Genomic DNA, 14,626 nt, shown 5'->3' with positions numbered 1-14,626 from the left:
CTCTTCTGAATCTGGCTTGAACCTCTGGAAGTTCTCTGTCAATGTATGCTTAACAGCCATTTCTGCATTACATTTAGTAAAAGTTTACTCGCATGGGATACCAAAGAGATTGTCTGATGATTTCTGCATTCCGTTGTGTCACCTCTCTTTGGAATGGACACAAATATGGATCTCTTCCAATCAGTTGGTCAGATAGTCACCTTCCAAATTTCTTGGCATAGATGAGTGAGTGCCTCCAGTGCCGCCTCACTTTCTTGAAAGATTTCAATTTTTATTCGATCAATTCCTGGTGCATTGTTCTTTGCCAATTCTTTCAATGCACCTTGGGCTTCTTCCTTCAGTACTATCAATCTTAGGAGATGATAAACAACCATATCCAAGAGGATACTAAGAGGTCTAAAAGTAGCAAGAGAGCAGCTACTGTCTCTATGCTGAGGAAAATTGTTATTGTTGTTAAGTGCCGTCAAGTCAGTTCCAACTCATAGCTACCCTATACAGGGTTTCTGAGGAGGAGCTGGTGTGTTTGAACTACCGACCTTGCAGCTCAAACTGATCTTGCAGTACAGCACAGAATTGGAAGGGGAGCCTGCCCCAAGACTGAGATTCTCACCTCTTAAAAAAGGTTATAACTCTGGTGTTGCTGTGGGCTAATGCATCAGATTACAAAGTCGTTTGAACTGCAAGGTCAGTGGTTCAAGCTCACAGCTGCTCCTTGGAACCCTTACACAGGGGTGCTTTGAGTCAGAATCGACTCAACGGCACTTAACAACAGCAACAACCTTAGGAACATGTCCCCCTATGGTAGTGAAGAAACTTGTCAAAAGCATGGGTTGAGCCGTTCTCTAAAAGAGGCACAACATTGCCAACGGTGTGGATAATCTATTGGCTACAATGGCTGCGAGTGGGGAGGGCATGGCATGCAGGTGTATTGGGAACTTTTCTGCATAGCTTATGGGCTCATCTTGTCCTGAGTAATAATAACAGTAGAGAGCCAAAACTCAGAAGAGCACTCTACTCCTCTACTTATGGCCTTGAATAGTTGGCCTTTACTAGTGAAATTATCATTCTGTTTGCTGGCAGAAGAGGATTGTTTACAGGGTCCAGCTCCAGCATCACAAAGCAGGACTAAGATGTGGATTTGGAGTTGAGAGATGCCAACTTGACAGCTGGCATTCTGGGCTTCCTCGGCCTCCAACACTGCCCTCTCTGGCTGGTGTTGTTTCCTTAGGGAATTCTTTCTTGATCTCCCTAAACTCAATATGCCAATTGAAGATTTCAGAACACTTCGTACTTTTCTTTCAGAACACTTATCACTGTTACAGTTTTACATTTGTTTGTGTCATATTTTGATTGATCTGCTTCACCATTAAACTGTAAGTTCTATAAAAGTAGGGACCACATCTGTTTTGGATTTCTATTGTATTTCTAGTTTCTACAACAATAACCGGATATTATAGGAACTCAAATATCCTTTTTCTGAAAGAATAAGCCTTTCCCTAGGTCTCTATTAAATTGTTATTAAGTTCCATCGAGTTGGTTCTGAGGGTTTCTGAGGAACAACTGGTTGGTTTGAACCACTGACCTTGCAGTTACCAGTCCAGTGCTTATCCTTCAGCGCCACACCAGGATTCCTTGTCTAAGACAGATGCTCAGACAAGGCTGGCTCTCTTCTATTCCACATATTGAATTATTACTGATAAAATACATAGGATAGATAGGTTAAATAAAGTGTTTAACGACATTGTTGAATTTGGAAGGTAATTAATAGAGTTTTGGATTTCTAATTTTTAATGAGCTTCATAATAATTGAGGAAACTTGAAAAATACAGGAAAGTTTAAGAAAATAAACAGCCTTACCTTCCAGAGACATTCACTATTAACTTTCATTTCCAAATTATTTTAAATGTACAAATATACAAGTTTAAAAATATATATATATATATATTATAGGCAGTATGTGGATTAAAAATGAGTTCTGTTCTTATGTCTGTCTTTAAATTTGTACGTATGTCAGACCAGTTAAGTATTGTTGTTGTTAAGTGCCGTCGAGTCGGTTCCAACCCATAGCGACCCTGTACAGGGTTTCCGAGGGTGTAAATCTTTACAGGAGTAGAAAGCCTCATGTTTCTCCCGCGGACCAGCTGGTAGTTTCGAACCGCTGACCTTAAGGTTCGCAGCCCGATTCGTAACCACTACGCTACCAGATAGTTCTTATGTAATGTCAGTCAGTCAGTTAGTAGACTAATATATAGCGTACCTTCTATGCATAAAGATACACTAAAACATCCAGATTCACTAAAACATCTTTAGCATAATAATATAATAGTAATAATAATGTTTTGATGCCTGCCGCAGAATAGCATCTGTTTATTGTCACAAACTGCTGTTGTGGTGGTGATGGTGGTTGTGTGCAGTTCTGACTCATAGTGACCCTGTATAGAGGCTGTAAATCTTTACGGGAGCAGAAAGCCTCATCTTTCTCCTGTGAACAACTGATAGTTTCCAACTGCTAACCTACTCGTAACCACTATACTACCAGAGCTCTTTACAAACCATTGTATGTACCTCAAATTGTTAATATAATAGGCTTTACAGGGGTTGGTTTGTAACTATGGGTTCTGTGTATGCCCTAGCCCAGTAACTGCCTGTATACAGTATGTGAACTTTCATGTTCTTCTTTTTACTTAATATGGCATTATGAACATTACCTCATATCATTGATTTTATTGGTTACATTGTATTTTTATAAATTCTTAGAAATGGAATTACTGGATTCAAAATAAATGGATAATTTAAAAGTTCTTAATATATTGATGTCCAGAAAACTTGTATTAGTTTCATTATTTTTATTTACAAAACTGATGGTATTTCTGGTACATAATGCTAGAGGAAAGTCACTGTATCCCAGAAAGAACTCCAATTGTTCTATTTGTAGAATTTTCAGGATTTGTAGTCAAAGTTAATTCAAATCTTTGATGACTGTGTAATTCTCCATCAACTTGCTTCTGGAAGAATCCCAGATTTTTCCTGTTGCTGGAGGCAGATATGTACATCCAGTGTGCAAATATGTTCAAGTAATCTTTGAGAATTTCAAAACCTTTTTAGTGCTCAATGATTCCACCAATTAGCAGACCATTTTTTGGATCCTAAGAAAATACTGCTACTCATATTTCTCAATATCTGTTGAATAAATGATGAAATCAATCAACAGTCCACACATCAGTTCTCTGACACACACACACAAATATTTCAGCTCTAGATTAATGAACTCATGCTCCTTTGCATGTTTCTCATCCATGTGAAATGTTTTTTTGAACTTCAACATAATAATTAGTTTTATCTTTTCTAAGGTCTTTATTAACATTGTTGTTGCTGTTAAGTTCCGTCAAGTTGGTTCCAACTCATGACAACCATATGCACAACAGAACAAAACACTGCCAGGTCCTGCGCCATATTCACAATTGTTAGATTGGAGCCCATTGGTGGTGCCACTGTGTCCATTCTTCTCCAATATCATGTTCAAATGCATCAATTCTTCTATGGTCTTCCTTATTTATTGTTCAACTTTCACTTGCATATGAAGCAGTTGAAAACACATGGCTTCCATCAGGCACACCGTAGTCTTCAGAGTGATATCTTTGCTCTTTAGTACTCCAAAGAGTTCTTTTCCAGCTAATATGCCAAATGCAATACAATGTCTTATTTCTTTACTGATGCTTTCATGAGCATTGATTGTGGATCCAAGCAAGATGAAGTCTTTGACAACTTCAGTCTTCTCCCTGTTTATTCCATCAAGCAAGGTTGTATCATCTGCATATCTTAGGTTGCTAATGAATCTTCCTCAAATCCTGATGCCACAGTCGTTTTTATATAATCCAGCTTCTCTGATTATTTGTTCAGCACACAGACTGAATAAGTATAGTGAAAAGATACAACCCTGGTGCACACCTTTCCTGATTTTAAACTTTTCATTGTTTGCATTCATATTCCAATCACAAGTGTTCACAATCCAGACACTTGTTCTGTTCCAACAACTGCCTCTTGGTCTATGTACAGGTTCATGAGCACAGTTAAGTGTTCTGGAAGTCCCATTCTTCACAATGTTATCCATAATTTGTCATGGTCCACAGAGTTGAAAACCTTTGCATAGTCAATAAACCCCAAGTAAACATCTTTATGATAGTCTCTGCTTTCAGCCAAGATCCATCTGATGTCAGCAGTGATATCCCTAGTTCCACATCCTCTTCTGACTCCTGCTTGAATTTCTGGAAGCTCCTTTTCAATGTACTACTGAAACTGTTTTTGAATTATGTTAAGCAAAATTTTACTTGCATGCAATATTAATGATACTGTTCTATTACTTCCACATTCAGTTGGATTACTATTTGGAATGGACATAAATTCCAATCTACTGGCCAGGTAGCTAGCTGTCTTCATAATTCCTTGACAAAGATGAGGGAAGGCCCCAAATGCTGCATCAGTTTGTTGAAACATTTCATTTGGTATTCCATCAGTTCCTCGAGCTTTGTTTTTCACAAATGCCTTAATTGCCATCGGTTCTTGATCGTATGGAACCTCTTGAAATGATAGAACACTGACTAATTCTTTTTGGTATAGTAACTCTCGGTATTCCTACCATCTTTTGATCTTCCTGCATTATTCAGTGTTTTGCCCATGTTGTTGTTTTTGTTGTTAAATGCTGTGGAGGTGGTTCCAACTTGTATGACCCCATATAAAGTTTCCAAGGAGCAGTTAGTGGGTTTGAACCTCCGACTTTGTGGTTAGCAGTCCAGAGCTTATCCTACAGTGCCACACCAGAACTATGTTGGCTCTATTTTGCCCATGGTAATGGTGATGGTTATGTGCTATGGAGTTGGTTCTGACTTATAGCAACCCTGTATAGGGTTCCGAGGCTGTAAATTTTTACGGGAGCAGAAAGCCCTATCTTTCTCCAGCAGAACTGCTGTTAGTTTTGAACTGCTGACCTTGAGATTAGCAACTAGATTCATAACCAAATCCTTCAATATTGCAAGTCAATGCTTGGTTTTTATTCTTCAGTTCTTTCTGCTTGAGAAATACAGGGCATTTTATTATCTTTTGGTTTTCTAACTCAACATCTTTATATGTTTCAATATAATATTTGACTTTGCCTTCTCAAACTGCCCTTTGAAGTTTTCTGTTCAGCTTTTTTACTTCCCCATTTCTTCCAGTTGCTTTAACTTTTCTACATTCAAGAGCAAGTTTCAGAGTCTTTTCTGGCATCCATTTTGATCTTTTCTTTAACATCATTTCTAGGTTGTATTTTCCAACTATAGATCCTTCCTCTTTGTTTTCAAATTCACCTTCCAGTCACCAGTCATTATCAATAAATCTTGATTGAATATTTGATTGATTGCAGACTGAAGAAGTTGTTATAATTCTTCAATTTCATCATCACTAGCTTTAGTGGTTGGTGTATACATTTAAATAATAGTGCTATTAACTGGTCTTCTTTATAGACATATGGATATTATCACCAACAGCACTATATTTCAAGCTAGATCTTGAAATGCTCACTTTGATGATGAGTAGGACGCCATTCCTCTTCAATTTGTTATTCCCAATATAGTAAACCATATGATTGTCCAATTCAAAGTACCCAGAACCAGTCATTTCATCTCACTGATGCCTAAGATACTGATGTTTATTTGTTCCTTTTCATTTTTCATGACTTCCAATTTTCCTAGATTCATACTTTGTATATTCTATGTTCTGGTTAGAGTAGATGTTTGAGGTGGTTTCTTCTCATTTGGAGTTATGCCCATCAGCAAATGAAGGTCTTGAAAGCTGTACTCCATCCCCGTCATTAAGTCAAGTCTACTTTGAGGAGTTGGCTCTTCCCCTTTGTATTTTATTTGAGTGCCTTCCAACGTGAGTGGCTCATCTTACTACACTGTATCTGTCAGTGTTCTGCTGCTATTCGTAGTCTTTTTAGTACGTGGCCATTCAGCAGTGGTCCAGCTTGCCTTCATTCTAGTTTGTTTGAGTCTGGAAGCTCTGCTGAAACTGGTCCACCAGAAATGACCCTGTTGGTATTAAAATTCAGGTGTTGTAGCTTCTAGCTTCACAGTAACATACAAGCCACGATGGAATGACAAACTGAGAGATGAGTGGTTATTATTGTTGTTGTTAACTGTCATCCAGTCAGTTCCAACTAATGCTGACCCTTTAGGGTTTCTGAGGAGTGGCTGTTGGATTTGAACCACTGACATTGTGATAAGAAGTCCATTGCTTGTCATGTAGCACCACACCAGGACTCCAAACAAGTGTTGGAAGGTCTTCATTAAAATTATACTACAATACAGATCCCTTTATTTTTAAGACTAAAGCTAATTTTCTGCACTGTGCTCAATGAATTGCATTTTAGAGTCTCTATTTATAATATATCTCATCAAGATTGAATTTCAACTGTGATTTAGACAAGAAATGAGCTGGAACCATCCTGGACTTAATCAGTGTTTTAGCAAGAGCCTTTATAGAGTCTTTATAAAACCACCTTTCACAACAGAGTTTCTCAATGTGGGTGGTACCATCCATCTCTACTCCACAAGGATCCCCTGGGGAGCAGAATCCTGGAGATTCTGTCTGGGAATTCTCATTTATGATAAGTACTAAGGGGGCTTCTGCACACTAACATTTGACCTTGGTGTACTAACGGTAAGCATTGGGCTACTAACAGAAAGGTCAAAAGTTCAAGTCCACCAGCCACTTTGAGGAAGAAAGCTTTACAGCATTTCTGCTCTGTCCTATAGGGTTGCTAAAGTTGGCATCTCCTCAGTGATGGTGGGAAGACCATATAGTCAAGTTTCATTGATAATTGCTTGTGTACCACCAGTAAGAGCTCTCTCATTGCTAGAGGAATTGTTATTTCCAGCAATGGGAATAACATTATTTACTGTGTTCACCACCTTTGTTAAACATTTCATAAGTACTATAATTTCCCTTTAAGTAAAATTTAGAATCTACCTATTCATTATTCAGCCATAAAGTATATGTTATATTTTCTTGATATAGAGATAATAAATGATTGAGTATAATCCACAAAACATTAGAGAAATGAAATGGAACCCCCAAGGTCAGCCAGGACATAAGGAACATCAGAACGTAGATCTCCCAAATCCAAACTTGCATGCACTTTTTCCACTAAGCCCAGCTAGTCTTCAGAAGCATGTGGCATTCCCTTTTTTTCCCTGCCCAAATCTCTCTCTGGTAGTAACTAAGATGTAAGGCTGACAAATCTCCTTCTCAGGCCTCTAAGGTACCATTTAATTCACTCCAGCAATAACTAAATAGGGACTTACCTTTTTAAGACGCTGAGAGAAGTGTGCTGCTAATTTATTGCCACATCTATTACAGCTCCAGAGAAAATGTGACTCCCTGGATTTTAAATATATTTGAAATATAATGATGATGTTTTCTGATTTAAGCCCTTCATAAACTTGATAGAATGATTATAGGACCTGTTGTTCCTTCATTCTTGCCCTATCTCTCTGCTGCCTTCACTAATTCAGAATAAAATATCATGAGTCATTAATGTAGCAATTGGAGATAGGAGGTCTAGATTTTTATCACTTCTATAATAAGTCTTACTTAAAAATACCTAAGTCTTTACTGGAAATAGAAGAAAAAAAAAAAAAAAGTCTGCTTATCTCATATGAGCATCTCAGCAATCTTGCTGGGTAGTTGTTGGTGTGAAAAGTAAGGCTCAGAGATGGGAAGTGGCTTGTCCAGGAAGCCGCTGCAAGAAGTTACCAGAGCCAGAACTCAAACCCAGGTCTTCCTACTTCAAATATAAGGCTCTTTCAAGTACATCCTCTAAACTAGTGGGAGATTTTTAGTAAAACAGTTTCTTTACTGTTAACAATAAAAGGCATTATTGACATTACGTAAATAAACAAAACTCTTGCTATCATCCATCACTCTATGTCAGTGTTTTTAGTTTATCATTTCACAGCCATTATTTGGTGTTTTCTTACAGAAGACAACAGACCACTGCAACAGAAACTATCCTTAGATGACAACCCCAAACCTTTGCATGGAACCACAGAGAGGTCAGATGGCCTACAGTGGTCAGCTGAGCAACCTTGTAACCCAAGCAAGCCTAAGGCAAAAACATCTCCTGTTAAGTCCAATGTCCCTGCAGCTCATGTTGAAATAAAGCCAGATGAGTTGGCAAAGAAAAGAGGTAATGTGATTTCTTTTGCACAAATGCTTGAACATAATTTGCACACACAGAAAAGTGACCAACTGGCAGAATTTTCCCATAGATGCTATTTAATGAAGAGAGGCAAATGAATTTGCATTTATTTCTGCGACCCATGTAGAATGAAATAGATAGATTGAAAGGTAGATTTGACTCCTTTTACATTAATTAATGTTTATGTGGAACTACAATCCCTTTAAACCAGATGTCATCTAGTCGACTCCACCTCATGGAGTCCTTGCTGGTGCAAATGGTGAATTTGCTTAGTTGCTCACTGCAAGGTTAGAGGTTTGAGTTCACCCAGAAGTGCCTTGGAATAAAGACCTGGTGACCTGCTTCTGAACAATTAGCCATTGAAAACTCTATGGAGCACAGTTCTACTCTGACACACGTAGGAATACCGGGAGTCAAGTCGACTCACAACTGGTTTTGTTAGGATTACGTTCCTTTTACCTCTCCCTCTGTGGCTGTTCTTCTCTTTGTAGACATCGATAAACCCATATCCCGAAAACCTTCCACCTTAATATCTTATAAAGACAACATTGATACAGGATCTCTTAGAAATGGAAATGCTAAAATGGCCCAATGTTGTTTGTTAAGTATAAATTCTTACCTGACGTTGGGTTGAAGATGAGTCTGGATACTCCTCTGTGTCCTTCAGATCTGATCTTCCCTGTGTAAATTCAGTTCTGTGTTCCAGCTTTCAGACACTGTAACACGGAAAGAGGGTTTTATATTAGACACTGTCTTTATTATAGTTTGAGCTTTGTGATCCATTATACATAACTGGTATTAAAAATGAAAGGAGTGAAATCATCTCTCTGATTCTCAGAAGGTTAAACAGTATTCTTCTCATTCACCCTCAATTGTATCTGATTTTCTTTGGCTTTGGTTTGATATACTTTCTCACTTTTCTTGAGAGAGAAATTTTTTCTTCTAAGAAACATGGCCATGTTGGATAAGAACAAGTTGACTATTTGCTCTGCGCTGTCTGTAAACCCTGGTGACAGTTTCAGGAAATTGGGAAAGATTGGCTCCCACAGAGCTGCCTTAATTGCTGATGATATAATTACAGGCCTGACCCAGGACTGGTGCGTCCAGAGCCTGCATACCTCGTGCTGTTGCTCCATCCTCTCTCGGGCTCATTTGTGCCTCTCTCACTCTCTAAGTCATTTTGCTTTTCCAGAAGGCCTGATTGTTTTTACCCATGCAGAGTGATGCTAACAGAATGAGCCAGCCACACAGCCTTTAGTATATCAGATTCTAAGAGACTGAAGTTTATGATCGAATGTTACAATCAGAGCCTCTTGAAGGGAGCAAAGGTGATAAGTATGCCCCAAACAGCTAAGCCAGAGAGGACCACTGGGGAAACAGCAGTCTCAGGGTCCAGACAAAGACCCACTCTGGGTTAAAAAAAAAACAAAAAACCTCTATGTTATCAACATCCTCCATCCTCTTGGCAGAATTTTTTTGGTTTTTATTTTCATTGAAAGCTGAAAAACAAACTCTCTTTTCTGGTGAGTCAGTTGCTTTGTTTTGTTGTTTTGGTCATAAGTGAAAAGATAAAGTGCTGAATTTAACTTTTTTTTTTCCTTAACATTAATTTCAGGGCCAAATATTGAGAAATCAGTGAAGGACTTGCAACGCTGCACTGTGTCTCTAACCAGATATCGGGTCATGATTAAAGAAGAAGTGGACAGTTCCGTGAAGAAGATCAAAGCTGCCTTTGCTGAGTTACACAACTGGTGAGGAATTTGACATAGGAGCTGTAAATATATGGTACTTGCTCTGTCCCTGTAGGTAAAAGCATCAGATGGAAATACTGCTTGTTTAATGCATAAACATCACAGAATAACTCTCCAGCAGATTGACCACAGCACTACAGGCAGAAATAGACATCTTGAGAGTCAAAAAACAAAAGGGGGAAAGTGTTTGAATAAAAAGAAATCTGATATGCATAATTTATTAGAACTTGAAATTGGCCCAAAAGCATATTAATGCTGTAGAACAACATCTCAACAAAAAAATAAAACCTCAACAAGTGATATTTTGGACAAGTTCCGGGAAAGTTAATACCATGAATGCAACTAAGAAAACAAAAATATCTTCTTGTGGTATCATTTTAAAATAAGAATAAATTCCCTAACAAAACTTACAAACATTTTACATAAGTTTAATGGTAGAATTCCATTCTTGGATATCTATAAGACTAGAGTTAAGAAATGTAATGCTGACGTGGTTTCAGTCCTGCCCTTCCTTAGATGGAAGATATGTTTGTGAGTCCCATACATTTGTTCAGGTCCACAATTGGAATGAAATATCTGTTAGTAAAGGCTAAATTACTGACAGTAGAAAAATGTTCTTAGCATATACTCTTTTCAAATCCAACTAACAGAAACCTAAATCACATTAGCTAAACTAATGGAAGTGAAATTCCAACAGAAGATTCCTTCATTTGGCTCCTAGCCCAAATTATGTTGTCAAGACTCAAGTTTCTCTCTCTATCTTTATCTAGATAGATAGATAGATAGATAGATAGATAGATAGATAGATAGATAGATAGATAGATAGATAGACAGATAGATCTGTCTGCTCTCCTTCCCTGTTTCAACCTCTAATTCCCCTCCCTTTTCTGGTGTCTCCCACAATCCCCTGTATCATTTTATTCTTAGGCTCCAACTCACAAAGTAGCAACAAAGATGGCCCCTGGCAGCTTCTGGCTTACATATCCTTAGTTCCTTCCATCTGAAAGAGGGCTTTATTTCCAGTCATTTCAACAAATGTCCAAGGGCTAATTCCTATTGGCTAGTTGAATCATGCATCTGCCTCTAAACCAATCATTGTGACTAGAGCTATGGAGTCATGTGCCTACCACAGAGCTAGGGTGAGGTGAGCATCACCTGAGCCCCATGGACTGAGAGTTGAAGAGCAGTGGTTCCCCAGAGGGAAATTAGGGTGCCTAAATCAACAGAAAAGAGGAAGGTAAAGTGCAGAGAAACACAATGTCCTGGCACATGTAACTTGCTCCCTGTAGCTCATTGACTTCCCAAGGTTCTGAAATTTGACCGCATCTTCTGCCTATCTTTCCTTTTCAAAGTCTTTGCTTTGACATTAATGTACTTTTTACCAGAAACTGACTATGAAGTTGTATAAATCTAAGCATTAAGCTTTAACACTAACCTAATCTAAAATTCATGGATTTTTAAACCATCTGCTACATAAAAGGAGCCCAAGAGTACAGAACATACCAAGAACTTGAGAGAAAATCATCTCCTTCAGTTATCATTCAGACTCTCAAAGGTCCTCAAAGGTGAAGAATCATTTACTCCCCACCTTCTCCCCTCTCTCTCAACACACAGGTTTCAGTCATGGTATTTGGACCTTACTGGAACTCTTCTATGATTAATTAATTATGTAAAGCAGACTTGAAGAATTTATCTGAATGTACTTAGAGAAATGTCTTAGTTTGCTAGTAATAGCAGAATAAAAGTTAACACAAGTGGGTGGTTTTTCAGAATAGAAATATATTTTCTCACATTTCAGGAGGTTAGAAGTCTGAATTCAGGAGTTGAGCTTTAGGTAAAGGTCCTTCTTTGTTTCTCTTAGCTACTAGTAACTGCTGGTAGCCCAGTGTTCCTGCCTCATTTGTCACATGGTGTCTGCCCTGTATGAGTGGCTTTCCCAGTTTGTCTCACTTTTTTATAAGAGATCATGCATAATGGGGACTCCAGGTATGCATTGTAGGATCAGCACTGAACTGTTAACCACAAGGTCGGCAATTCAAATCCACCAGCTACTCCTCAGAAATCCTATACAGGTTTATTTACAATGTGTTGGAACTGACTTGATGCCACTTAGCAACAATTCTTATAAATACAGCCAGTTTCCAGCTCTGTTCTCTAGAGCTAGTACAGCAAACATTTCTGTAAATTTCCAGCTAGTAAATATCTCAGGCTTTGTAGGTAATACAATCTCTATGCAACTACCCAGCTCTGTGGTTGTGGCTCGAAAGCAGCCATATAACTACAAACAAAGCAGTGGCCCAATTTGGCTCTTGGAGATTGTAGTTTTCCCAGTCCTTGTCTGGAGGCATTAGTTAGCTGCTCAAAGAAGCCCACTGTCTCTTGTCCATATGTGTGGTATTTGAGAATAAACTCTTACTCTGATGTCCATGTATGATACCTTCCATCTGAATGACTCACACACCAGTGGACAAAGTGTAGCCATGACCTCACATTACTTCCCTCTTCTCCAGCTGCGCTGAGTCTGTTTCTCTTTGTTTTTGTTTTATTTCTTAGTAAACTCAACATCACATGGGTCATGAGACATCTTGAAATGTATAACAGATTCTTTGAGTGTATCTTGTGTCCTCAAGAACTAAAAGCGTGAGGCCAAGAAAAGGTACCCAAGGAAGTTGTATATCTTTTGCTCAGCCTTTGCTCACACTGTGTTTTAAATGGGGTGGGGAGAATCACTTCTGAATGAATTCTGCCAAGTAGTTTTGCTGTTTAATAGTCACCTAGTTGGAAATGTATAACTTTTCCTCCAAAATGAAGAAGAAAAGGTTAAGATCAACCATATTCTTTGTTGTATTGCCACACAATGAGCGAAGGCCAGCACTTGCTTTCCAATCTTTCCTATAATAAAATATTCACATAAATGTTAGCTTAAAAATCAAACCTAAGTACTGTTTGTCAGCCATTGACACCCGTTTCTGCCAAACGGCAAAGCTTTGCCAGTGTTCCAGATAAGCCTGTAACCCAGCCAGCGTGGTAATGTACTTGAGTAAAGCCGCCCTCTTATTTTCTTGGAGACAGAAAAAGATGAACTTGGGGTATTGTAGTGTTCTTATAAATATTAGACCACTTACAAGTTTTTACAAAAATGAAAGTTACTATTTCACTATTGGTAGTGAAATAGGCTTTAGAGAGAACATTGAATGTAGTCCCATCCATGGAATACAACTATGACCTCATGATTTCCTCAGAAAAATGTAGGATATGGGACAAGTCCTCTGGAGATTTCCAAAGAAAGAGCTAGCTCTGAGAGAGATGCTAAGTCAGAGCAAAAGTACAATGGGCACCTGCCTCTAACACCAGCTTTTCTTCTCTCCTCACTTTGTATCATTTCATTCTCTCAAGCCTAAAGTACGTTACAGGCATTATATGTACCATGGTGTCCTGGTGTGGTGCTGTAGGATAAGCACTGGACTGCTAACCACAGGTTGGCTGTTCAAACCCACCAGCCGCTCCTCAGAAACCCTGCACAGGGTTACTATGAGTTGGAACCTACTCGACAGCACTTCACAACACCAACAATGTATGTAGCTAAGAAATAAACGGAAATCTTAAGTAAGTAATTATAAACATTTACTTTGCTACCAAACTGCTAGCATGAGGTAAGCCCTCCTGATCACATTTCACAAGAAATCCTACTGGATGCATGATAGAATTCAGTGTTTACACATGCCCTGTCCCAAGTGAGTGTATATCGGGGTAAAGCGAACTAAGCGCCGATCCATCCTGTTGGGCTGTGAATAATCCCTTGTTCAATACGGTTATTGAAGGAAACCTTTAAGTAGCTAAAATATCAAATTAAAGTTGGCATTTAGCTGGGACATAGTTACATTAGGCTAAATAACCAAAACATAAAGCATTCTCATTTTCCTAGAAAGAATATGGGATTTGGGAGGGGAAGAAAGATGATATAATATTCTCACAACACATCTTTACAAGAAATAAATTTTGCAACATGAGCATCTGTGTTAAAAGTCACATCAGGAACTAACATGAGACAGCTGGTTTTTTCTCTGTGCAATTGACCCTCTACTACAACTGGAAGAAATTCATCCTTTAGAATCATAGCTGCTAAAGTTAACTACATTGTGTGCAGACTTGTCTAGCTTCTCACCTCAAATCTGTCTGTATGTCCAAGTTGATTGTGAAGACTTAAAATGAGCAATAAAGCATATTTTAAAACAATTTTTTTTTAAAGGCACAGAGAAAAGAGAATATGATCATCCTGCTCTGTGCTAAAAGAGAAAGTATTCCAAAATAGAGTTGTAAAAATTCTGGTAGGTTCTGTTGTCAATTTAGCATCTAATTAAAAGTAGCCTTGGAGAAAATGGAAGGCAGAAATGAGTCAATAGAAAAGCATACTGGGGGCAGAGTATGGAGGACCGAGATTGCCGAGCACAGGAGCTGATGAGACAATAATTTTAGATTTCTTCCTTTCAAATAAGAAAGGGAAGTCACTTAAAACATGTATCCTGTATAAATGGACCAGATATGTTCATATATCTTGTGTTAATTTTTTCCAAAGCAATGCCAATTCTGGCTCGAGCAGAATATGGAAAGAGTAGGGATTTCAGCTCCCCAATTCCAA

General features: G+C 38.4%; 1 protein-coding gene across 2 annotated transcripts in view; it reads left to right on the top strand.

Moving 5' to 3' along the window:
• SPATS2L (spermatogenesis associated, serine-rich 2-like) overlaps positions 1 to 14,626 on the top strand; it is a 187,426-nt gene that overhangs the window by 132,499 nt on the left and 40,301 nt on the right. Inside the window, exons 6-7 of one of the 2 annotated variants that reach the window (XM_006861995.1) lie at positions 8,018 to 8,224; positions 9,852 to 9,987. In XM_006861995.1, the coding sequence (XP_006862057.1) occupies positions 8,018 to 8,224; positions 9,852 to 9,987 (343 nt within the window). The remainder of the gene's footprint in view (positions 1 to 8,017; positions 8,225 to 9,851; positions 9,988 to 14,626) is intronic. The other variant, XM_006861996.1, reaches the window with a different exon arrangement.

This window comes from Chrysochloris asiatica, unplaced genomic scaffold (assembly GCF_000296735.1).
Source record: "Chrysochloris asiatica unplaced genomic scaffold, ChrAsi1.0 scaffold00045, whole genome shotgun sequence".
In the NCBI taxonomy this organism is placed as follows: domain Eukaryota; kingdom Metazoa; phylum Chordata; class Mammalia; order Afrosoricida; family Chrysochloridae; genus Chrysochloris; species Chrysochloris asiatica.
This window is presented reverse-complemented; position numbering and strand designations above follow the sequence as displayed.